This window comes from Talpa occidentalis, unplaced genomic scaffold (assembly GCF_014898055.3).
Source record: "Talpa occidentalis isolate TD23 unplaced genomic scaffold, MPIMG_talOcc4v2.1 talOcc4.18, whole genome shotgun sequence".
NCBI lineage: Eukaryota > Metazoa > Chordata > Mammalia > Eulipotyphla > Talpidae > Talpa > Talpa occidentalis.
This window is the reverse complement of record NW_023601851.1, coordinates 12,436,703-12,460,307: the sequence shown is the minus strand read 5'-3', so window position 1 is coordinate 12,460,307 and position 23,605 is coordinate 12,436,703. Positions and strand designations below refer to the sequence as shown.

The 23,605-nt window shown below is 54.5% G+C and overlaps 1 protein-coding gene across 1 annotated transcript; it reads right to left on the bottom strand.

The window, feature by feature from the left end:
- Positions 1 to 666: 666 nt before the first annotated feature.
- LOC119250877 (N-acetylated-alpha-linked acidic dipeptidase 2-like) lies at positions 667 to 9,964 on the bottom strand. Its single transcript, XM_054697747.1, is given in 9 exon segments — positions 667 to 740; positions 743 to 772; positions 4,057 to 4,238; positions 4,489 to 4,491; positions 4,559 to 4,686; positions 5,092 to 5,195; positions 6,729 to 6,913; positions 9,698 to 9,809; positions 9,886 to 9,964. Coding segments are annotated over 9 exon segments (897 nt in total).
- Positions 9,965 to 23,605: the final 13,641 nt, after the last annotated feature.

Genomic DNA, 23,605 nt, shown 5'->3' with positions numbered 1-23,605 from the left:
TAAGCAGAGAGAGACAGATCTTATCTTTGAAAGAAAAGCTTATTTAGGAAGAAAAGAGACAAAGAAGAAAGACTCCCAGTTATAAAGTACCTGGGAGGGGCCAAGATGAGCTGGTACGGGATATTATGTTGGCAATATATACTTTCTCTCCCTCATTATGTTTAAATTTTACTCTTTCTCTCCCTGATTGGTTAACTCCCAGAGGGTCTCACACTTACTAAGTGGGGAAATTTCACATTCCTTATCTAACAGCTTTCCCTTTCCACATTTTTCATGCTTGTCACTCTATCTTTATGGCCTAGTCCTCCCGGTGAGCATCTCTACACTTTATCTTTATGGCCTGGTCCTCCGGGTGTGCATCTCTACATTGAAGTTAAGCAGCTGCCCTTCTAAGTTGTCCATAAATTAAACCACTCTCCATTTCTCTAGTCTCCACCTCCCTTTATCACCTGAAGAAAACCAGGAACATCGTTAACAGCATTAATATTGTCCGTGGTCCTGGGGTGTTTGTTTTTCCTAATGGAATTGGTTATATACCCTTGGTTGTCCTTATCTCTGAAGCCTCCCTAAATTCTTCAGAGGTCCCCTCCTGCACTGTCCCTGAAACTGCCTAATAACCCTAGCTTCCCCTGTGCCTCAATATTAGTGCAAAATCTCTTATATCCATTAAAAACTATACCGTAATAGTATTTCTGCATCATGATACCTGATGGGATGTACCGGGATTTGGGGGATCCCACTCCTTCTTCTGCATCAAGTCTGAAGGCATACTCTGCAAAAATCACATGAAAACAAGACAGCTGGTGAAAAGGACTTGATTTTATTACTATTCCATATTTGCCATGTATTTGAAATGATACTAAAAATACATCAAGTGTCCCCCAAGCCAATGGTTGTTCTACTAGGGCCTAATTCAGCAGTAAGACATGAAATCTTTCAGGTTTTAATGGAACATGTTAGTTACTGAGATTTTCAAGTTGGTTTTGCCATCTCACTCAGTTCTCTTGGTTAATTTTATAAGGTTTCCTCAAGGATATGTGTGAGTCTTGCAGAAGTTAACCAGATGCCTGGAAAATGTATCCAGGATTTTGAAACAAGAAGCCAGTGAAGAAGTCAGGGGAGACCGGGAGCTCAGGGGACCCTGATGGAGGCCTGTTCAGCAGCCACACTGCCTGCCTGGAAGGGGGGTGAAGGTGGCCCAGGACCTCCCTGGGACTTCCACTCTTAGCCCAGCATTTAGGAAAACAAGGACATTTGCAAACAACATCGGCTTCCAGTTAAAGAAACTAGGAAAAAGAGTTAATGAGAAAAAAAAAAAAAGCCCACAACATGGGTCAGAGCAGGAATGTAAGAGATGGGAAACACACTATTAACGAAACCCAACCCTGGCTACTTGAGGTCAGTAAAACTGACACATCTCTAGCAAGACCGAGCCTAAGGAGCCGCAAAGTGGCCAGGGCCAGTGCTGCACCTCCCCCTGCAGTGACCTTTAGGGCTAATGGCTTTTGCCACGGTTCCTAGGTCCGGCTGGGCAAGGAACCAGTGCACAGGGGGAGAACAGCAAAACTCCCTGAAGCAGGGGGAGAACAGCAAAACCCCCTGAAGATATAGATAAGATGGAAGCCTGTTGAAAGATAACGACCCCAAGGAGCCACTACAGGAATGCTGACCGCACGGAACCTTATCTCGCCTTCTCAAGGCCCACAAACTTTATTCTAATACAACTGTCTCTCTAAAATGTTTTCTCTTTCTAAAAATATTTTCTCTTTGTCTAAAAAGGTCATTGGTTTGCTGATTAAAAAAGAACATACAAAATCTAATAACTAGGCTAATTCAAATGAAACATTACTAAACTCTGTGTATTAATAGAACTGTTAGCTTAATAATTTCTCTGTTGTATGCTTAGCCTTGTTAGTATTAATCTTAATGATAAAAATATTACATTGTGAAGAGTAAAACTCACCCGTGCTAATTAATAGTAATTTAGTGGTAGTGAGTAGTTAAAACAAAAAAAAAAAAAATCACATAAAACAAAAAGAAAATTAATAGCCTAACTACTTAGGAATGTGCCTGGTTCCCCATGTAAATCACTGCCCTGTCAATGATAAGCTAAACCTATAAGCAAGCTGATTTCTTCACTGATGTTCGCCATCCCTATGCCTTTAGAAAAACATATATATACTGGTCACCAACTCAAAGAAAATTACACTCAGAATTACACTCTCTCTGGAAGTGTGTCTGTTTGTCATTTCTTTCGCCGAATCCCTGACCACCCTGCACAGTCTCTCAACCCTGAGACGGCCTCATCGTTCGCTGCTGTGCTGGTCCGCGACAGGCCAGCAGCAAGAAGAAAATGTCACCCTCCCTGCTTGCGGCCACCAAGAAAGAAAAACGAGATTCTGAGCAGCTCCGTGTCCGCAAATCCGACAGCTCAGATGAAATAGACAAGATTCTTGAAAGACACAAGCTACCAAACGGCAGGACAGACAGCGTGCCTGAGCGGCAGTCCGCGAGCAAGGAGCTTGAGCATGCAGCAGAAACTTTCCTGCAAATGGGACTGCAGGCCCAGGTGGATTTTCCAGCAGGCAGGCATGGCAGGCATGGTTGCAAGGACCAGGTCCATGGGGGAAGATGCCACGAGGACAGCCGTTCTGGCGCCAGGAATGAGCTCACGGTGACAGACAAGGATTCTCGGAACCAATGTCAACACAAGTCTGCAATGCACTGATGACGTGTCAAAGGGTATGTGGTGACCAGGGTCTGGTCTGCCCAGGAGGCAGGTAGGTCAATCTGCGTGATCTGAGAGCAGCAGTCATGGTGCAGGCACACGGCGACTCAGCAGAGCCCCTGGAGAACAGCTCCTGTTGCCACACCCAGTGCTGACCCCACATCTGGCAGGGCCGTGAATGTCCGCGGACCGACAAGAGACTCCAAAAAAACTATAGCTAATGTCCTACTGAACAGAGAAAAGCTGTGTTTTCTCTCTTGGGGCAGGAACAAGCCAGAAATCTCTCACGGCCATTTTCAGCATGCCTTGGAAGCATCAGCCGATGGTGAGACAAGAAAGAACTTGAAAGAGACAAAGCTGAGTCTGCACATGGCTGACCTGCTCGGAGAGCCCTGACACGACCCACAGAGACCCCACCAGCTGGCGACCCCTGGCTGTGGGGCCCAAGGCCAACATGCCAACTGGGGCCCTGGGGAGTGTAGCTGGGTCGGCCTGAGCGTGTGTGGCACCAGGTGAGCTGGAGACAGCTCCCTGGGTGTGGGGAAGCCACAGGTGCTGGGAAGCCTTTTGGGGCACCTTGACAGCTGGGGAGGCCCCCGTCTCTCACTCCTGCACCCCAAGATTTAACATGTTTTAAGATGTCAGTTTTCTCCAAACTGGTCTATAAACCACACTGTGGAAACAAGGGGCTTCTTTCACAGCTGGTTCCAAACGCCGCGCGGAACCATCTGGACTCGCGCTACAGACTCTGAAGAGGAAAAAGGCAGAGCAGGTTGGAGGGTGTGCGTCCCCGCTGGAATAAAGTTCAAAGGTAGCTGTGGCTGTTGCCTGCTGCCGGCCTATGGGCATAGGGCCCCCCCCCCAAGCAGTTGGGCTTCTTAGAAAGCCAGGCACCCCTGGGCCTGTTTCCTGCGAACCTGTTTCTGTGTTTGCCTGAGAGAGAGAAGCCCACGAACACTTTCCTGAAACCCTGCATGACAGCCTTCAAGTGGTAGCTGCTGGGACAGAAGCAGTGTGGGCGTCTGGCTGTCCAGCATCAAGTGGGCAGCAGACCCAGGGCCCACCTGCAGGAAGCCACTCAGCAGGGAGGGCTGGCGCGGTTGCCGGTATGGGGCGGAGACGCTCTGGGTGACGGCAGAGGCGACATCGCACGTCCCGTTTTGCTCCCAGGGGAAGACTCCGTGTCGTCACAAGATGCGTGCGGCCGAGAGCAGGACATGCCGAGCCTGGGCGGTGCTGGTCAGGACCCCCTCCTGGCGTCCCAGGCACGACGTGGAGGGGGCCGGCCGTGTTGCGTATCCTGCAGGACGGGGCGCGGGCTGGGGTACCTTTGGCTGGGTAGGCCGGAGTGAGCAGGTCCCCCATGCCGTCCAGGTTCAACACGTTGCCTCTCTGGACAGCAGTCCCAGGCAGGCTCCACCCTTCGGGGTACGGCTGCACCCCAGGCGCAGAGGAGTCGGCCGGGTCTGAGAACAAGATGACACCTGAGGCCCCCGCCGCTGCGGTGTTCCTGACATAAGTGGAGAGCCTGGGGAGCAGGGGATGCTGGCTGGCCTGGGGCACCTAGGTGCAAAGCAGGCTGGGCGGTGCTGCTGCGCGGAGCCCCTGGGGCAGGGTGGGGCGCTGGATGATGGAGAATTGTGGGTGCCTTGGGGGCTGGAGGGGGTGGTGACGGCATCTGTGGAGGTATCAGCCTGCACCCCTGAAACCTGCCAACCAGTAAACGCAATTTCCAGGGGTCTCAGGCAGCAAAAGGCAACTTTCTCCAGGACAACACAGGGCAGGTTAGGGTTAGGGTTAGGGTTAGGTGGGGCGGCCCGGAGCACAGGCACCTTGTTTGCTCTGAAAACCTTCCCGTATCTGGCGAGGATGATCCTCCCGGCGCAGCTGATGCCCATCTCCCTCTCCAGCAGCAGAAAGTCCTCGGTGTGCCCGTAGTTCACGTACACGAGGTCCCCCTGTGAGGGATAGCTGCATCAGGCCTGGACCATGGCCAGACCAGCGTGCAGCTTAGGGGCAGCCCTGCGAAGCTAAAAAGGGGTGGTGTGTAAGACAGCCTGGGCCGGCCCGAGTGGCAGGAGCTGCCAAGGAGAACGGGAATAAAATAGCGGCCACACCCCAGCTGCTCAGTTTCCACCCTTGGCCTTGGCCTCATGGTGAGTGGGTGTGTTCCACCCCATGAATCGGTGCCAGCCAGGCCGCAGCAGGCCCTGTGCAGGGTCCCTGCCCCAGGATCACGGGCAGGGGACCAGCCATGGCAGGGTGCGGTGCAGGCACGTCCAGGACTCCCCCGGGCACTGCCTTGGCCTGCCTACCACACAGGTTTATAAAATAGGCAGGTGTGAGGGGCTGAGTGTCTTCACCTCTGGCGTGCTCTGGGCTGAGAAGGCATTATATGGCGGGACGATGTTTGTGACGTTCTCATAGCCACCCGGTGCTGCCTCGAGGCCTGAGGTCTTGAAAATCTAACAAGAAACACACAAAGTTGGACAGGAACATTCCAGATTGCTGTTGAAGAATAACACATTTTGCCCCCAACTGTCCACTTAAAGTTGTGCTTCCTGAAAATAGGGTCTACCCTTGCACAGGCCACCCTCCCAGACAGTGGCGAGAGAGAGCTCTGTCCTGTCTTCAAAGCAGCAGCTTCTAGAAATGCCTGGGCCTGTGGCAGCTGGGTGCTCAGGAGCCAAGGGGGCTCCAGAGACGGCACCCACCCCTCCACCTCCCGCCATGCATGGCCCCTTTGTCTGCCCCAAACAAATTGCCCCAGCCCCCTGCCTGCTGCCTCCAGCCCTCCCCGCAAGGCTGAAATGACTCAACATTTCACCCGGATGCTTATGATTGGCCCATGGATGAGCGAGCTCAACACACCAAAGCCTGGACTTGTCGCACCCCGGGCCTGCGTCTGGTGCCCTCTGACACCAGTGTCATCGGAGGCCCTTGCCCCTCCCTCCAGGGAGCCACAGCCGCATCCCGCCTGCTCCTTGATCCCAGCCTCCCTCCACCCTGCCCCACGGGCTGTGCCACCTCTCGGCAGGACTCCGCGCCCAGCCCCTCGCCTTGTCCAGCCTGACCTGTTGCCTGCCCGGGCTGTGAGCGCCGGCCACACCTGTGAGTTCAGGGCTGCCAGCGGTTCCTGCTGTCTAAGTGGGGCCTCAGCCCCTCGGACAGCACAGAAGCCTGAGGACATGCTGTTGTGCGCTCTCCGTGGCCACTTTGCACCTGACTGTTAAATAGAGAAGAGCTTATTCTCCCGCTCATGGAGCCACTGTGTTTCCCAGCCTTTGCCGATACAATTTACCTGCCCAGAAGTAAGCATTTTGTGGGCCTCCCCGGTGGCGCAGCGGTTGAGCGCTGGGTTGCGAAGCTGCCCGCAGCCTCTGCAGTGCCGGTTCGATCCCCGGCTGCTCCCCAGCCACCGGAGGAGGGTCCCGCATGGCGCGCAGACCTCTCCTGCCGCCCGCTGCTCCCCTCAGCAGTGTACTTCGGTCCTTCTGCCTGCTCTGCTCCCCGCTCTGGCTCTGGTGAATTCTCTCACCCTCCCGCGCTTCTGACTGTACCCAGTGCTTGGATAAATAAATAAATCTTTAAAAAAAAAAGTAAGCATTTTGTTTGCTTTTTCGTGTCATCAGCCCCTGGGGACATTAATACTTTCAGGACGGGGTCTCTTGACTCCTGGACTGCGCTGAGTGACCCTCCTGTGTGGAGCTGGCCCTGATCCGTGCTCACCCCACAAACTTGCGGCATGTCCCACACCTGCCTCAATTTACCTACACAGAGGAGCCACGTCCTCGGGTTCACTCTGACTCATGACCTAGCCCCGTGGGGGCTGGCACTGGGCCCCACGGCATCAGCCCACAGCCCATGGGCTCCTAAGCTCAGGAGCCCGCTGCGGCCTGGCAAGTGTCCATTTGGACTGCACCCACGTCCCATTTCACAGAATACGGTGGACACGTAAAAGCACGAACGGTGTCAGCAGTGCTCTGTCACCTCCAGCTCTCTAGCCCCTGCACGTCCACGGCTGACATGTAGTTGGGGTTCGTCTCGTTGGGGTAAGACAGGAGAACGTCGTAATGAACCAGCTTGACCACATCCAGTCCAAATTCCTCCCACTGGCTTTGGATTTTCTTGGCAAGCAGGAAGTTCTGTTCTGTTCCGGCCAGGTGACGGAGCTTTGTAAATGAACTAGAATGAAAATGAGATAGAAGCTGGGTTACAGCCGCCGTCCGGATACCAGGCCAAGTGCACACTCTCCCGCAGGCATGGCGGTGCCGTGTCCACCCCAGGCTGAAGCTGCACTGGCGGGCACAGGCCCATGCCCCGGCCAAAAAGGCATACTCTGTGGTGAGCAGGGAGTTGCATGATTAGGGGAAAGTGTATTTCCGTGAGATGGAAGAGTAACCCTGAACTTTTGCCTGGTTATTCGCTAGTCTCTCTTTGTGTCTAACAGAAGAAAACTTTGTGTTTATCATCAGGAATAACAACATAGCACATTATCAAACCAGAATCGCCAAAAGGAAATCACAGCGATGGGTAATGGGCCATTCAGGCCTCCTGGGCTGGAGAGAGTGGGGCAAGCGTTGCACAGCTTGGAGAAGCCAGACCAGATTTATGGCATTAGCCCCTGTAGCTGAGCCTCGCTCCCTCCCACCTCTCGCCACCTGGCCTGTGGCCAGTCGACTCCAGCCCTTCCACGTTGTCTGAGCCACCTCCCGGTCTGCCGGTGCATTGAGCACCCCGCATACCTGCACACAGCTTTGCTTTCTGTGCCCGCAGGTGTCTCGGCTAGGAGGCCACACCCTCCACTGGCCTGCTCACATATTTTTCCTTCTTTGAAAAGTAACAGAACACTTGAAATGCCTACCAAAAGCCCCCACCTACTCCTCCTCCTAGGTGCTGGCAAGACTGAGGGCCACGCCTCTTTGGTCCCTAAATTCTTGGGCTCTTCATTTAATGCACTTCACTCTTGGCGTCTTCCTTGGTGAGCAATACCTATGTCGAGGCGGGTGTGGAGGAAGGAACAGCCGACCCCAGCGAGGTGACAGGCTGCAATCCAGCTGATCACACAGGACACTGCCCCTGCGCTCTTGTGCGTAGCCCCAGTGAAGATGAGACACAAGTGTCACATCGGTTGAGTGTTTTCACTTGCTCCAGTTCAGTTGTGGACACTTAAAGCGGAACTTCGTGACCCTGCCCAACCATAGACACGTGGTGGGGCTGAACCGTGGTCCCTTACTCTAAGGACCTGCTTCCGTGGTCTAGCTGGAACCTCGGAAGGGAGAAGAGACGGAACACTGGCACCTCTCTACAGAAGGTCAATTTTAATTGTAAAGAAAACAACAGGTTGACAGGAAGCGGAGGGAAGAAGAGACAGCAAACAGCCCGTAACAGCTGGAAAGGTTTGTTTACACCGAGGGAGGCAGACTGATGGGCCTGCCAGACACAGAAAAGGACGTTCTCGAGATAAAGAGCAACATGACGCCATCACTGTGTGAACAACAAACAGGCCTCAACATACTTGGCAACAATTTCCAGAGTAAGCTGGAAAAACAGACAATTCACAACCTGGAGGAGACTGTTAACTGTCATCTTGGTAGAATCTGGTCACCCCGCAATTCAGAAACTAAAGAAATGCGAATCAAGATGCCAGTCAGCTTCAGAAGAAAAATCATGCGACCATATCAGCTGATGCAGGAAAGCAATTTGATAGACTGTCCATTCATAAGTTTAGAGCTGTGGCACCTTCGGCCATCCTGGAGGAGAGGGCAGCTGCCGTGACTTCATGGCGAAACAGAATCCTTTCCCCTGAGGTTCCAAGATGCAGGATGTTTGCTCTCCTCAGTCTTCCCCGGGACAGTGCCGGGGTTCTGTTCAGCACAAGTACACAAAATCATAAAAGACCCACAGATTGGAAAGAGAAATAAAAACTCCCTACTCAAAGATGCAGAGCCCTAACAAACGAAGAAATAACTTCTAGACCTAATGAGAGCTTAGACAGGCCACAAGATGCAAGACAGCGCACAGAACCCAACAGTGTTTCCACGTATTAACAGCAAACATGAAAGCATGAAGTGACTCACAGTGGATTAATACTTGACCTAAAGACACATCAAGCTTGGATGGCCACCTCGCACACGCCTCCTGAGATCCTGGTGCCTCAGGGGCTCTTTGGTGTCCAAGCCTCGCTGCCACGTTCCCAGCAGAGACTCCCGGACAGCCACACTCATTGTGCGTGTTATAGGGAATAAGCGGAGGAATCGTTGAGAAGAGTACAGTGGTGGGAATCACCCCACACGCTGCAGAGGCTCCCTGTGGACCGTGAATGCTCGAGGCAGAGCAGGACACTGGGGGACTCAGCAGATCAGAGAGCCCAGAGGCGTGCACAGCTATGCCCGTTTTCTTAATAAAGGCACAAAAGCAGTGAAATGAAAGGAGAAACGTGTCAGCGGATGCTGCTGAGCAACTACACAGCCAGAGGCAGAGAAAGCTTCTCCGCAGATGTGCACCCCGAGAGTAACCGGATGCGAGGCAGAGAGTAGAGTGTAGACGGTGAAGTCAGGAGGACAGTGTAGGGAGGAGGCATCTGAGGCTGAGGAGCTCTTAACCTGAGCCCTAAGTGTGACCCCTGGCAGGGAGGACCAGTCCCTCAGGCCTGACTGAAATGGATGGCAGGTCACCCTGTCTGACAAGATGCCCATGGAGCCCAGGCCATGGGGCGCAGGATGAGAACTGGCATGGGGGTGGGGGGACGCAGGTCACAGGCACCGCCAGCACCACCAGAGTCGGCTGCTGGACTGGGGAGACACGGGTGGCAAGGGAGGGCCAGCCGAGCCCCCCCCACTATCCAGCTGGGAGTAATTAAGCCAGAGTGAAAACTGCTCAAAGCAAGGGCCGGGTGTGTCCGCGATGGCCCCGCTGGCGGCTGCAGGAAGCAGGGAGAAGGTGGCCGTCAGGCCCCGTGGGACTCACCGGAGGAAGGGCCTGATGCTCCCGGTGTCCATCCCCGAGACCAGCTTCCTGTGGACGCTGTGGTGCCAGCCCGGTGCCCAGGCTGCTCCCTCCAGCAGCTTCGCCATCCAGCCTGGGGGAGGGGTTGTCAAGGCCACCCCAGCCGGCCCGCCCGCCCTCTCCCCAAGGCAGACCCAGTGCACACTTACCCACCAGGACCCCGGCCAGGAAGGCCACCAGCACCGCCAAGCACAAGCCCAGGCACAGCCAGCCCCGGGCCCTGGCCATGGCAGTCTCTGCTGCTGCCCGCCGGCCCCAACCACGCTGCTGGGCCAGGACGCTGCAGAGAGGATGTGGCTGGTGAGCACCACCGCCGCCAGGAAGGGGTAGGGACAGGCTGTGCTGGGCCCGGGAGGGGGAGGCTGGGAGGGCCAGGCTGACCATCCTCCCCGGGGGGTGGGCCTGAGCCTTGTCTTCCCTGTGGGTGGCCCTGCCTCTGGCCTGCCTGGTCACTCTGTGAAGTGTCTCTGGAGGCAGGGGCACCCCGTAAGCCTGAGCTCCTTGATATCAAAGTGGATGCAATGGGGCTGCTTGCCGGCCCCCATACTGGTGCCCACATTTGCATCAGTGAAATAATGGGAGGCAGCTCGGGCCTCTGCTCCACTTGTAGGGCGCAACCCCCAAGCCCCCCTCAGCTCAGAAGAGCGCAGGAGCCTCTGCTCTCCCCTGACCGGGCTCCTGAAGTGCTTTGACAGGGGAGTGCAGGGATGGCTCTTGCTCCACTGAGGTAGCTCCTGGTGGCCCCTGAGGGAGCTGGGCCAGAAGACTGACATGCCGGCCAGCTTGGAAGATTCTGCCCTTCCTTTGCCCCCATTCTCCAGAGAAGGGAGCCCACCCCCCCCACACAGAGTTAATAGCTGGTTTGGCATAGTGAGGAAGCCCCGGGAACCCCGGAAGTGCAGGGTTTTGGGGGCTTCCAGGCCGACAGATGCGTCAACACCCGAGGGTGATGCACCCCAGGGAGGCGTCCCCACCCCTGGGGACAGACACACCTGCCCAGGCCCCCTCGTCCCTGAACCTCTTCATTTGGACTGGGAAGTGTGTTTCCAGAGTCCTGAGAGCCCCTTTGGCAAAGTGACTGAGCTGAAAGGGGGTTGGGCATTCTGGCCTGTAGCCCGCAGGCAGGCAACCTCCTGAACTTGCCCTGGCACCTGAGCACAGGTGGGTGAGGAGAGCAGTGGTGGCAGGGGCGCCGAGCCGCAGGACACTGTCTCTAGGCTGGTGTCTGGGCTGAGCCGCATTGCCAGACATGCAGCTGGTGTCAGAGCTGGCCCCCCACAGGGAGGCTGAGGTGTCTGTGAACTGGGGGGTGTGGCTCAGGGAAGTCAGGCCCTGATGATAGAAAGCCCTTGTCTGTGAAGTTGTTCTTACTCTGATCTCGATCAGCTATTTACAGTTTGATGAATAAGAGAAATCAGTATATTAGCAGTTTTTAAACTTGATTAATCTCAAAATCATATTATTTTAATACTTGAGGGGCTACACAGCACACTACACACTGAAAACTTCTGGGGACACAGCCCTTGCCTTTGGGGAGCCTCTAGCACGACAAGAAAACCAATAAGGAGCACATAATCAAGTACCAGGTGCTGTAAGGTGCGGTAATACCTTAGATAGGAATGCTGCCGCCGCCGTAGCTGGTATCTGCCGCCTGCATCTTGCCAGTCCATGTGTGGGAAGCTCAGTTAGGTGGTTCAGCAAGTCTGACCTTTTGTTAATACAGATACAGAATTATTATTCCAGCTTAGAAGGCTGTGATCACAGTTGATAGTTATTAGCAGCTAGAAAGATACTTGCATCTGCAAAGGTCATTTAAGAAAGGAACATAGTTGATTTGAGCCAATTGCATTTTCTTCAAAACTAAAAAGTATGCTGGAAACTGTCAGTATTGTGAAACCAGTTTCTCAGTGAAACTGTTGAACACATTTGGTTTGCTCATAATTAGATGGATTTTGCATCACAAAATGCATCATCTTCTTCCTTCATAAAGCAGCTTGCTCCCACATGACCTTCCTCCTGCCTCCCAGGGTGGAGGGGGTGACTCCGCAAGGTCCCAAGCCCCAGCCCCCCTGAGGGCTGCAGCAAGGCCTGAAGCCAAGTGGCGTGTGTGCAACAAGTAAGTTCCTGGGTGACTGTGACAGCTGCAACTTACCAGAGAAGGGGTGCTTTTCGCTGTCACAAAGTTGGTGTTTGGTCTGGAGATGTGGTCTTCTTTCATGTGAGAGGCTCACCGGCATGCTCGCGCCACAGATGGCGATGTCATAAGGTGACATTACTGGAGGAGGGTGGGCGGGTCAAGTGCAGGGTCCACTTTCTGAGCAGTTCTGGGTGGTTCGCAGCAAGATTCAACTTCCGGTGGATTACTTCTTGCCTTCTGGGTCCAGGAACTGCCAAGAACCAGGTCCAGGAGGCATCACACTTGCTGACTTGTCACACAGCAGTAGTAATGAAATCGGTGGCTCTGGGACACAGACAGGCAGGCAGGCAGATGAAGGGAACGAAAGCCCACAGATAAACCCACACAGACAGCTCATTTCTGGCAGAGGTGCTACGGCCACACCATGGGAAAAAGACAGCCTCTTAGATCAGTGGTTCTGGGAAACCCGGATGGCCGCTTTCAAAAACAAACAAAAAACCCAGCAAAACAGAACCCATACTTAACTCCATACACAAAAGTTAATTCAAAATGGATTAAAGGTTTGAGTATAAGAACCAAAACCATAAAGTGCTTGAAAAAAATATGGGGCCACCCCAGGATATCTACCACAAAGATGTATTTCAGGACTTAACCCCAATAGCAAGGGAAACAAAAGCAAATACAAACAAGTGGGAGGATGTTAAACTTTTGTAGCTCAAAAGAAACCATACAGGGACCTCTCTGGTGATACTAGGGGTTAAGTGTCAGCACTCTGAGGCTGTCCACATCTACTGCAGCACAAGTTCAATCCCCACCCAGGGAGGTGACCCACATGGTACAGCAGACCTCTCCTGTTTCCCGTTGCCCCCTCAGCAGTGTGTTTCTGCCTGTTCTGCTCCCCAATCTGTCTCTGTTGAATCCTCTCACCTCCCCCCTACCTCTGGCCTGTACTCCAATTCTTGTGTGCATAAATAAATCAATCTTAAAAAAAAAAGTCACAGAAACAAAAGGCAACCTAAAGAATGGGAAAAAAATACTTTTACATCAGACATCTAACAGAGGACTAACTGCCAAAATTTATGAACTACTTACATAACCCAACAACATAGAAACAAATAACCCGATTGAAAAATAGACAGGGGACCTAAATAGATACTTTGCTAAAGAAGACATCTAGATGGCCTACAAGCATATGACAAACTGTCCAACATCTCTTCTTAGAAGGGGAAGGCCAATCAAAACCTCTTCGAATGCTGCCTCACCGCTGTGAGATGGCTTGCGGAAAAAGGAACAGAACCATTAAATATTGGTGAGGTGGTGGTGAAAGAGGAATTTGCATCCCCTTTTGTTGGGAGTGCAAATTGGGGCAGCCCCCATGGAAAGTGGCATGGAGATTTCTTAAGAAAATAAGAATAAAAGTTCTACAATTGGCAATACTTCTATTAGGTATTTATCCAAATAATAAGAAAGCGAATGTGGGTCCCCTGTGCCTGTGTTCACAGCAGCACCATCCGGAATGGTCAAGTCATGGGGCCATCCCATGTGCCCTTTCCCAGATGGATGGATGAAGAAATCGGGGAATATATGTTCAGTGGAATACTACACAGTAGTTTGAAAGAGGGAAAAGGGCGTTTGGGACAAAGTGGATGGAATTTGAGGTGATTGTGTTAAATAAGTCAAAAAGCAAAAGAAAGATATCGGATGGTTTCACTCGTCTGTGGAGTACAAATAACCAGAAACATCCACAGGCAGAGTACAGTAGGGAGAAATCGTGAATTCAGTGAAAAAATAGCTTGGTTACCACCGCGAACAAGGGGCAGGGAGGGAGGCACGTGGGGCGCGGGTGTGGGCGGTGGGTTGAGCATGAGTGTAAAGTGCACACGTGGAAGAGCAAAAGTGTAACCCCCAAATAAAAAAGTCAGGTTTAACCTTAAAATAAGATGCTGGCCTGTCAGTATGTCGTGCAGCCTGTCACGACCCAAGGCACGGTGGGTGGGGCGGCGCAGAGACTGGGACAAGCATCAATGTGAGCCAGAAGCTCTGGAAGGAAGCCGGGGCACCGTGACTGGAAGGCTTCCTGCTGGCGCCAGGACCACTCTGCTCAGCGGGAAATGCAGGTGTCAGGAAGGACCCACCCGCCGAGACAAAGGTGTGAGTCTGTGAGGAGCCCTCCGGGTCTCAGGGTGCACCCAGACAGGCTCCAGGCAGGACCTGGGGCTGTGCCTGCTCACCCCTGCCAGTGCCATGTGCTTCTGCCTGCAGCGGGGGGAACCACGGCCGGGGGTGCTGTCCTCCCGCTGCCCCCAGCCTAGTCAGATCTGACCTCTCCCGCCTGCTCTTCCTACTTGCACCCCACCTGCCCTGTCTTCCTGATGTCTGCTTTTCCCGGACAGCACTCTCTAGAAACACAAGACCTCACTTCTGTAGCTTGTGTCTCCCTGGGGCCCAGGGTGGGGGTGGGGTGGGGGCTGGGGCCGGCCCGTGCCCACAGTCCTCCTGCTGTCTCCTCTTGCATATTGTGCCCTCTGGGGACACTGTTTGCATTCTCGCCTGTCCCAGGAGCACGAAGGGCCCATCTGGGCCAGCACTGGCCCAGCCAGCTGTTGGCTCCACAACCCAAAGCCGCCTGGAATCCAGCTGCTGCACCACACTCCTCTGCTCTCAGCTGCACTCCCAGCTGTCTTGAGCTCAACAGCAGGACAGTCAGCACAGTCCAGGGACATCGCGGCCCCTCGCTGGTCTGCGTGCCTCTGCCCTCGCTCCTGCAAAGGCCACGGTCAGCTCAGTAGAGTTGCTTTCTGAGACTAGTAGTCACATCATGTGCTCACTACAGTCCCTCAAAGCAGCAGACACTCGGGGACATGCAGACCAGATGGCAGCGACCAGGGACATACCTCAGCAGCAGAGACTGCCGGCATCACAAAGAACCACACAGCCCTGGGCCTGCGGGCCTGCACTCTCCTGGCCAACCCTGTGTCCATGGCTACGGAAGAAGGCGGTTGGTAAAGGCACAATGCCAGGACAGCTCCTGGGCTCCCACCAGCCTGCCCCACAGCCCCTCCTAAGGCTAAAGAACAAGAAAGAAGAGTCCAGGAAGCTCACACAGGGAGACCATCGTCGGCAGAGAGAAGGTACTCACTGAACTTACTCCAGTGAGCCCAAGCGGTGATGGGCGGATCACTGGGCTGACCAAGGACAACGCATCTCATAAGGGCGGAGAAGGGACCCCGTCTGCCTGCCATGGCCATGATGGAGGCGCTCCCCAGTCGCCTGGATCTGCGTGTTGGTGCAGGACCGCGAGGCGTGTTCCTGCCCTCTGCCCCTTGGGCCTCCCTGACAGGCTGCTGGACCGCCCAGGGCTTCTCGCCCGCACTGGCTGTGTGCAGAATGCCCTCCGCCCCTGGCCCCAGCCAGCAAGGCAGCCAGTGAGGAGGTCAGGGGTTTCACAGGAACAACATGAAGCCGCTGCAGACTCCGTTTGAACCACAAAAGGAGTGACCAGACGCGGAGGCCCGAGCGCCTGCCCCGGGGACGTCACATGCACACTGTCCAACTGTTAAAAAGATGGAATCAAGCCTTTGTAGCAGTTCAGATGGGGTGGAGGTGGTCACTCTGAAAGAAAGAAATCAGACAGTTAAGGATAGTGTTGGCATCTGTGGAGGAAACACACCGACCAGGCACTTGAGCCAAGCAGCAGGGATCGGGGCATTGGAGAAACGCGTGTCACCAGGGCCGGCGGCTCTGCTGCATGAGGGGTCCTGCGGGGGTTCAGACTCCTGCCGGGCTCAGGCTCCTGGCAGGGAGTGGGTTCGGCGAGGGATGTAGCTGCCACCTTGGGGGTGCCGCTGTCCTCCTAAAGCCATGGAGCAATATTTAAATAAAATTTGATTTGAAAAGTAAAGGTTGATGAAAAAGGAACAAGGAATGATGAGACAAAGTACCTGAGGCCTGTGCCGTGGCCGAGGTACGAAGGTGGTCCCTGGGTGCATTCCGGTCCTACCATGGCCATGGAGACCAGGGCCTTGGGTCTCCAGCACAGGCCCCCATCTGCAGTGACGGCTGCGGCCAGCAGACACCTCACTGCTTGGAGCCCCTGCTGACAAGCAAGAATGTTGTTGGAGCATTTCATGAAAATCCTCAAAGGTGGGACAGAATGCCAGAACACCTGCAGGTGGCTTGCGTATCGGAGGCTGGGGTAACAGCCCCCCAGTTAAAGAAGTGGAATTGAACTAAGTGTGAAATCAAAACATGACTTAGCTGCTGCAGACACTGTCTTGTGAGTAAAGGCCACAGAGGAAATGCACCATCCATGTTGCAGCCTGTGTGTTTGCACCCCCGGCCACCTGCACCCCCTACTCTGACAAATGAACACCTGCATCAGGAACCTGAGCCCAAACCATTCTGGCCACAGACCATGGTCCTGAGCCTGGATGGACTATGGTGCCGGAGCCTCCAACAGGTCCAGGCACACTAAAGCCATGTCTCTGGGCCCTCGGCACACAGGCACACCCACAGGCTCCACCCACTGCCGTGGGCACCGACGGCCATGTGCCTGACGCCAAAATGCTATGGGTACCCCAAGAGCCCCAGTGGATCACACTTGGGCCTGTGTCTGAGTGTCTGTCATCAGCACTTTGCTTGTGGCCCTGTTGCCGTCAGCCCTTAGGATACAGAGACAGTGTCCGAAGCCCTGTCTCTGCAGGAGAGGAGTAGGTCATGTGCCGCCCCTCATGCCATGGGCCCTGTGATGCCTGGTGTTCTGACACTTCCCGATCACAGGAGCACCCCCCCTTGGGGGTGCAAGTGCACAGCCAAATCCCGTGGCCACCACCAGGCCACTGAATCACGTCCCGAAACTACCACCACTACTCACCCAGAGGCCAGATGCCTCAACCCACAGGTAAGCTCAGAGTGGGAACTTTTTTAAAATACTTTTTTTTAATGGTTTATTTTTTTATGCACACAAGAACTGAGGTGCAGGCCAGAGGTGTGGGGGGTGAGAGGATTTACCAGAGACGGAGTGGGGAGCAGAACAGGCAGAAGTACTGAAACCCACTGCTGAGGGGAGCAGTGGGTGAGGCAGGAGAGTTAGGGCTCTGCCTCCTGGAGGGGCGAGTACTGGAGCTGCCCTCCCCATGTCAGGGCCGTCAGAGGCCTCCCTCATGCTGGCCGGACTGACCCTGCGTTCCTCCTGGGCTCTGTGGCAGCCGATGTGCGGTCAGCCTCCTCCAGGGGTGGAGTTCTGGTCAGGCGAATGTGGATGGTCTCAGGTGACCACTGAGACCTCAGTCCGTGAGCAGCCGGCTCCCTTCCTGGCGGGACCCATGGATGTGCATGGAGCTGCAGGCGAGGCTCCTGGGAGTTGCATGGTGTGTTATTACCTTGTTCCACTAATTTCTGTCTTCAGAGTGCTCAGCACAGCACAGGTCTCCTGGGGATCCCTTCCAGGGCAGGTTCTCACCCAGTCGGCTGCTCAGGAATGAAACCGGATGCCTGCGTTCCTCCAGGCACAAAAAGAACCTCAAACCTGACAGCATTCACACCCAGCTCTCCCTCCAGTGTGTCCTCCCTCTGGACGCCCCTCAACAGGCAGCCGCTGCCCACAGGAAGATGCTCCTCACCTTTCCCTCCCTAAGGGCACCCCTTCTCCCCATTTCAAAGTGCAGAGGGCGCTGCCCTTCTGGGTCCCGTGGGACCAGGTTCCCACTAGCACGTATGTCACTCCAGGTCCAGGAGGGCCCGCTGGGGAGGATTGGACCCCACACCCACATCAAAAAATGCCCGGAACCTGCTCCATCAATAGTGTCCACCTAAGAAGCCTGAGTACAAAGCGGAAGGCTCAACACCCCCATAGGCCTTGGCACACGTGTTGGGACGTCAATTTTATGTTGTTTGTACACAATTCAATTTCAAAGTTGCTAAACTGTGTTGAGCTTTTGACTATAACGATGTTGTCCACATTACTATGCTGAAAATGTCACTGTAAAAATAAAAGGGCCAGGATAGACATTGCAAAATCAACTGCAGTACATTAGTTTCCTCTGTTCACTGAGAGTTGACATAAATTCATTAAGACTGAAATATTAAAGCCCAAAATAAAATTGTCTTTTTATGTATTTATTTATTTATTTATTCATGCATACTGAAGCTGGGGTACAGGCCAGCAATGCAGGGGGTGAGAGGATTCACCAGAGAGTGGGGAGCAGAACAGGCAGACTGACTGAACTACACTGCTGAGGGAAGCGGTGGGCGAGACAGGAGAAGTCTGCTGCACCTTGTGGGCTGCTCCCTGGCCAGCCAGGGATCGAACTCATGCTGCAGAGGCTGGGGACAGCTTCATAGCTCTGTGCTTAATCCCTTGTGCCAGCAGGGAGGCCCATATTCTGTCCTATTCTTTTTTGTGGTTTGTGTTTTGGTAGAGGCAATGAACTAGTCAGAGCAAGGATCTTTCAGTCATTTCAAATTTTGTGTTATGAAATATCATGGCTCCAGCATGTACGTGTACAACTTTGAGAACTCTTGTATTTGAAAGCTGAATGGGTGTAGACTTTGGATGAGTGTATTATTTCACTTTTTTTTTTAACAAATCAAATCATTATGAAACTTCTGCATAAAACAGAATAAACTTAAAATTTTAGAAATTAAAAAAATGGAAAATGTGTTTATTGGTATTTACAGACGAGCAGGAGTCTTGGTTCAGGCCAGAAACACAAACCCCTTCACCAAAATAATTGAGGTGAGCTTGACTCTCTCTCCAAATGAAGCCGCTCTGCCCACGCCTGCCTGACTAGCAGGGAGGCCACATTTTCATCCTTATTCAAAGTTTTTGTATGACCACAATGGAATGATTTAGTTTAAAAATCATGTTACCAGTTCCTTTCCCCCTGCCAAGGATGGGGAAGTGAGTGTGCTGATGATGTGTTCGTCCTCTGTAGTGGACTGGTTCCAATCCTGTGTACCTTCTAGAAAACATGAACGGTAGAATAAAACCAAAGTGATCAAGGGTCAGCTATGATTTTTCATCCAAAGAGAAATGCTTTTATGAGTTTGCTGACTTTCACCCTCGTCATTTCCAGTACCTTGAATCGTGAACTGCACCACCCGTGTATCTGGGCAGGTAGGATAAATGTACAGTTTAAGAATCACAAAATGAACTCCCCTTCACTGGATGAAGAAACAAAAAATCCCATACCATCCTCTGCTTCTCTGAGTCCGCACCAATAGGGGACCCCCTCAATCACCTTTCCCTTGCTCACCAAAACACATCCCCACACGATCATGTATTATTGAATGTATAATAAAAACACACTTTTTATTTTGGTGTTCAAAATATAAATAAATCATATGTTCATTTTCTATCTAGGCTCTTTCACCCAACAACACGTGGGTGAGGCGATCCACAGGGTTGGCTGTAGCCAGAGGCTCGTGTTTTCTCCGCCGTATAGTATTCCACTCGGTGCCAAGTAATTGGACCTTCTCTGGTACGGCCCGCGAGATCGTTTCATGCATATATCTATTCGAGCTGGAAGAACGCTACCTCAGGAACTGTACGTGCCCGTTTCTCCACCGATGGCGGTAGCCGTTTACGTGTCTGGGAACGGCAGTGGCCGGTCCTCTGGGGTTTCCACGGAGATGGTTTCCCAGCGTGTGTTCTTGTAAATAATGAAGTGCCAGGGGACGTCTTCGCAAGCACAGCGTTTTCTTCGTTTCAAAGTCATTTCCCAAGCACCGAATGACGCTCTCTGTGGCGCGCATTCTCAGCTCCCAGCGCCCCGCAGGAGGCGTGGGGACAGACAAGCTCGGGCGAGCGCCGCGCGGGATCCGGGATGCAGCTCCACCTGGTGCCGCGGCGCTCGCGCAGCCGCGGTCCTCGGGCCTCCGTGGCCGACCCCACGGAGGCCCGCCCCGATCGGCGCCTCCTGCCTCGCTCTGGGCCCCCCAGAGCCTCCCGGCTCATCACCACCCTCCGGCCCTCGCGGGTTCCCCTCCTCCTTCTCGGCTTGGGGCGCTCGGGGGCGGGGCGGGGCGGAGGGGGGCCAGAGCGGCCTTCCCCTCCGCGAGCCCCTCCTGTCCGCTGTGGCCTGACCCCGGGCCGCGGGCCGCTCCCCCCGTGCGGCCTCTTGCGCTTCTCGGCCCAGCTGGTCCCTGTAGCGGAAAGTCCTGCGAGGCCACTCAGGGCCCAGGGCCGGGCCCGGGAGAGGCCGGGGCCCAGGAAAGGCCCGTCGCGGGGCGCGGCGCCCCCTGGCGGCGGCGGGGGGCGGTGCGGCCCGAGGGGAGCGGGGCAGCCCCCGGGCCGCTGCCCCCCGGGGTGTCCGTGTCCTGGGGACTGTCCCGGGTGCTGTGAAGCGCCCCGCGCCCCCCTGAGGCCCCGGGAAGGGGGGGCCGGCACGGGGCGTCCCCTGCGCCCGCCTCTGCGCTGCCCGTAAAGCTCCGGCCACAGACCGCGCCTTCCCGCGGGGCCGCTCCGGCCGCTTGTCTGTCCTCCGGTCCGGCTCTGCGGGCGCGGGAGGAGCCGTCCGCGCGCCAGCCTCGCCCGCGCGCCAGCCTCGCCCGCGCGGCCCCAGCGTCTCGGCCCGTCTGGTCCGGGCTCGGCCCGCAGCGTCTCGGCGCCCGGGCCGCGGGCTCGGCCGCGCCTTCCCGGCCGCGCCGGCGCGTCTCCCCTCGGCGCGTCCTCCAAGACGCGCTCCGTCCAGCGACGCGTCCACGCGCGTTCACCTCTTCCTCCCGCCGAACATGGTCTTCACTGCGCGTTAATTAACAAAACAAAAGCATTTCCTCTCCCTCGTCCTCGGACACCACAGCCGGCGTCGCGCCACAGGCGCCTCATCCGCGACCTGGGGCGCCGCAGCGCAGTCCCCGGCGGGAGGCCTGTCCGCGGCACGCAGGGGGCGCCCCTCCCTGAGCACCGCAGCCCCCCTCCCGGGGTCCTCCCCGGCCTCCCCGGCCTCCCCACCCGTCTCCCGGCGGCGCCCGAGCAGGGGCGGAGGGGAGGAGCCGAGGGGAGGATCCGAGGGGCGGAGCCGAGGGGAGGAGCCGAGAGGAGGAGCCGAGGGCAGGAGCCGAGGGGAGGAGCCGAGGGCAGGAGCCGAGGGGAGGAGCCCAGGGCAGGAGCCGAGGGGAGGAGCCGAGGGGATGGGCCAAGGGGAGGAGCTGAGGGGAGGAATTGAGGGGAGGAGCCGAGGGGAGGATCCGAGGGGACGGGCCTAGGGGAGGATCTGAGGGGAGGAATTGAGGGGAGGAGCCAAGAGGAGGAGCCGAGGGGAGGATCTGAGGGGAGGATCCGAGGGGAGGGCCCCAGGGGAGTACCGGCTCCTGCAGCCAGAGTGGGGGAGTCCCTGGAGAAAAAGCCGCACAGGCCGCTGGGCACCGAAGGGCGGAGCCCCGCGCTGTGGGGGAGGCCTGGGGGCTCTGGGGCGGCTGGGACAGCCTGAGAGTGCGGAGCCTGCGTCTTCCCGGGGGTCTGCGGAGAGGGCCGGGTGGAGAGGCCCGCGTGTCCCCCCAAGAGCACTTGGCTTCGCGGAGGCTCGGCTCGGCTCCCGCGGGGCAGGTGAGAACGGTGGGGGGCGGCTCAGGGGTGAGAGTGGCTCCCCGAGGGAGGCCGTTCCACCTGGGCTTGGCCCCTCTGGACTCTGCTCCCCGGCGCTCGAGCCCGCGGGAGGGCGAGGCCTCCCTGAGCCTAGAGGAGGGGAGCACATCTCCCGAGTGGAGGCGCCGTCCTCTTCCTGCCATGGTGCCGCCAAGACCCCACAGCCCAAGCCGGTCTCCAGACGCGGAACCCCGCTCGGACAACGTTTCCTCAGAACCGCGGGGAGACGTGTCTCAAGCTTGTCCAGTTCATTATTTGAGGCGGAGGCCGGGGTCCCCTCACACTAGCGTTTTGCCATTTGCTCTTTTTACGAAAATAAAAAGGATATTTCTAAAAATGGTCTTCCAAGTACACTCAAAGTTGTCCAGGTTTTTGGAAGTGGGCCTACTATGACCATGAGACTAAAGGGTTTTTATGAAACAGTATCAGCCGCCAGCGGCGGGCGGGTGGGGCTGCCTGGGCCTTTGCTCCAGTGCTGAGATCACTGGCAGGTCTCTGCTGCCTTCCTGCTGGGGGGCCTGGGCTCTCTTTCTGCCCACCTTGAGATGCTTTCTGGTCTGTTCTGTGGGTAAAAAAAATCTATTTCTCTGTGGCTCCTACTATATGATTATTGGTTGACTGTAAAAAATATTTAAAATTTGCTTATTGGGCAAATAAAAGGTAAAATGTTGAGATTCTTGTTACAACTAACTATCCTGGTAAAAATATAAAATGAAAATACAACTTTTTTGAGCTAAATTTCCAAACCTCGGATTTTCATAAAAGTCTAGAAACGGGCAAACTGCAGAAATCTACCTCGTCTCCTGTCCTCAGAAAACTTGTTTTTTTTGTCTTAAGAATGTGCTTGGGGGCCTCCGCAGGGGTGCAGCGGGTTGAGCTCAGCCCTCAGCTTCTGCAACATGGGTTCAACCCCGGCCTGCCAGAGAGATACCCACATGGTGCCGCAGACCTCTCCTGTCTTGCCCGCTGCTCACCTCAGCAGTGTATTTCAGTCATTCTGCCTGTTCTGATCCCCACTCTGTCTCTGGTGAATCCTCCCACCCTCCCACACATCTGGTCTGTACCCTGGTTCTTGTATGCATGAATAAATAAATTTTAAAAAAAAAAAGAATGTTCTTGGTCTCAGTGAGATAAAACAGTAACAACTTAAAGCCAAAGGATCATTTCTTAGAACTATAAACTCAAAAATGTTTTCTTACCTAAAAAGTTAGTACAAACTGCTTGAATCATTGTGTTCTTGAACCCTAGGTCTTTGGTAATGATTAAGATTAGACACTTAGTCTATGTAAAGATTTTTGCTTTTGTTTCATTAAAAATCTTTAATATAAAAAAGTATTAAAAAACTTGGTCAATGAGAGTATTGAACTTAAACTAAAATCTAAGGTAGTTCAAAAACTAGTTTGAATTGTTTTATGAAGAACCCTCCTCTACAATTTAAAAGGAGGATTTTTTCTAGTCCTAAAAAATCAATGGGGCCTCCCCAGTGGCACAGCAGGTTGAGCACAGTGCTGTGAAGCTGTCCTCTGCAGCGCAGGTTCCATTACCGGCCAGCCAGGGAGAAACCCACGTGGCACCGCAGCCCACTCCTGTCTCACCCGCTGCTCCTCTCAGCAGTGTATTTCAGTCAGCTTGCCTGTTCTGCTCCCCACTCTGTCTCTGGTGAATCCTATCACCCCACACACACTTTGGCCTGTACCCCAGTTCTTGTATAAATAAATAAATAAATCTTTTTAAAAATCAGTGTAAATTGTCTGTGCACAACTTCTTTAAAGCCAAAGAAGTCACTCTTAAAAATACATATTTAGAAGATGGTTGATCAAAAGGGATTGCTAAGGATCTGAAATTAAATCAAAAGCAGGTTTCTCAGTTTTTTTTTTTTTTTTAAGATTGATTTATTTATACAAGAGCTGGGGTACTGGACAGAGGTGAAGGAGGATGAGAGGATTCACCAGAGACAGAGTGGGGAGCAAAGCAGGCAGATGTACCGAAGACACTGCAGAGGGGAGCAGTGGGCGAGACAGGAGAGGTCTGCTGTGCCATGTGGATTGCTCCTTAGCCGGCTGAGAATCAAACCTGTGCTGCAGAGGCTGCAGACAGCTCCACAGCGCTGCGCTCAACCACTGTGCCACCGGGGAGGCCCCAAGTT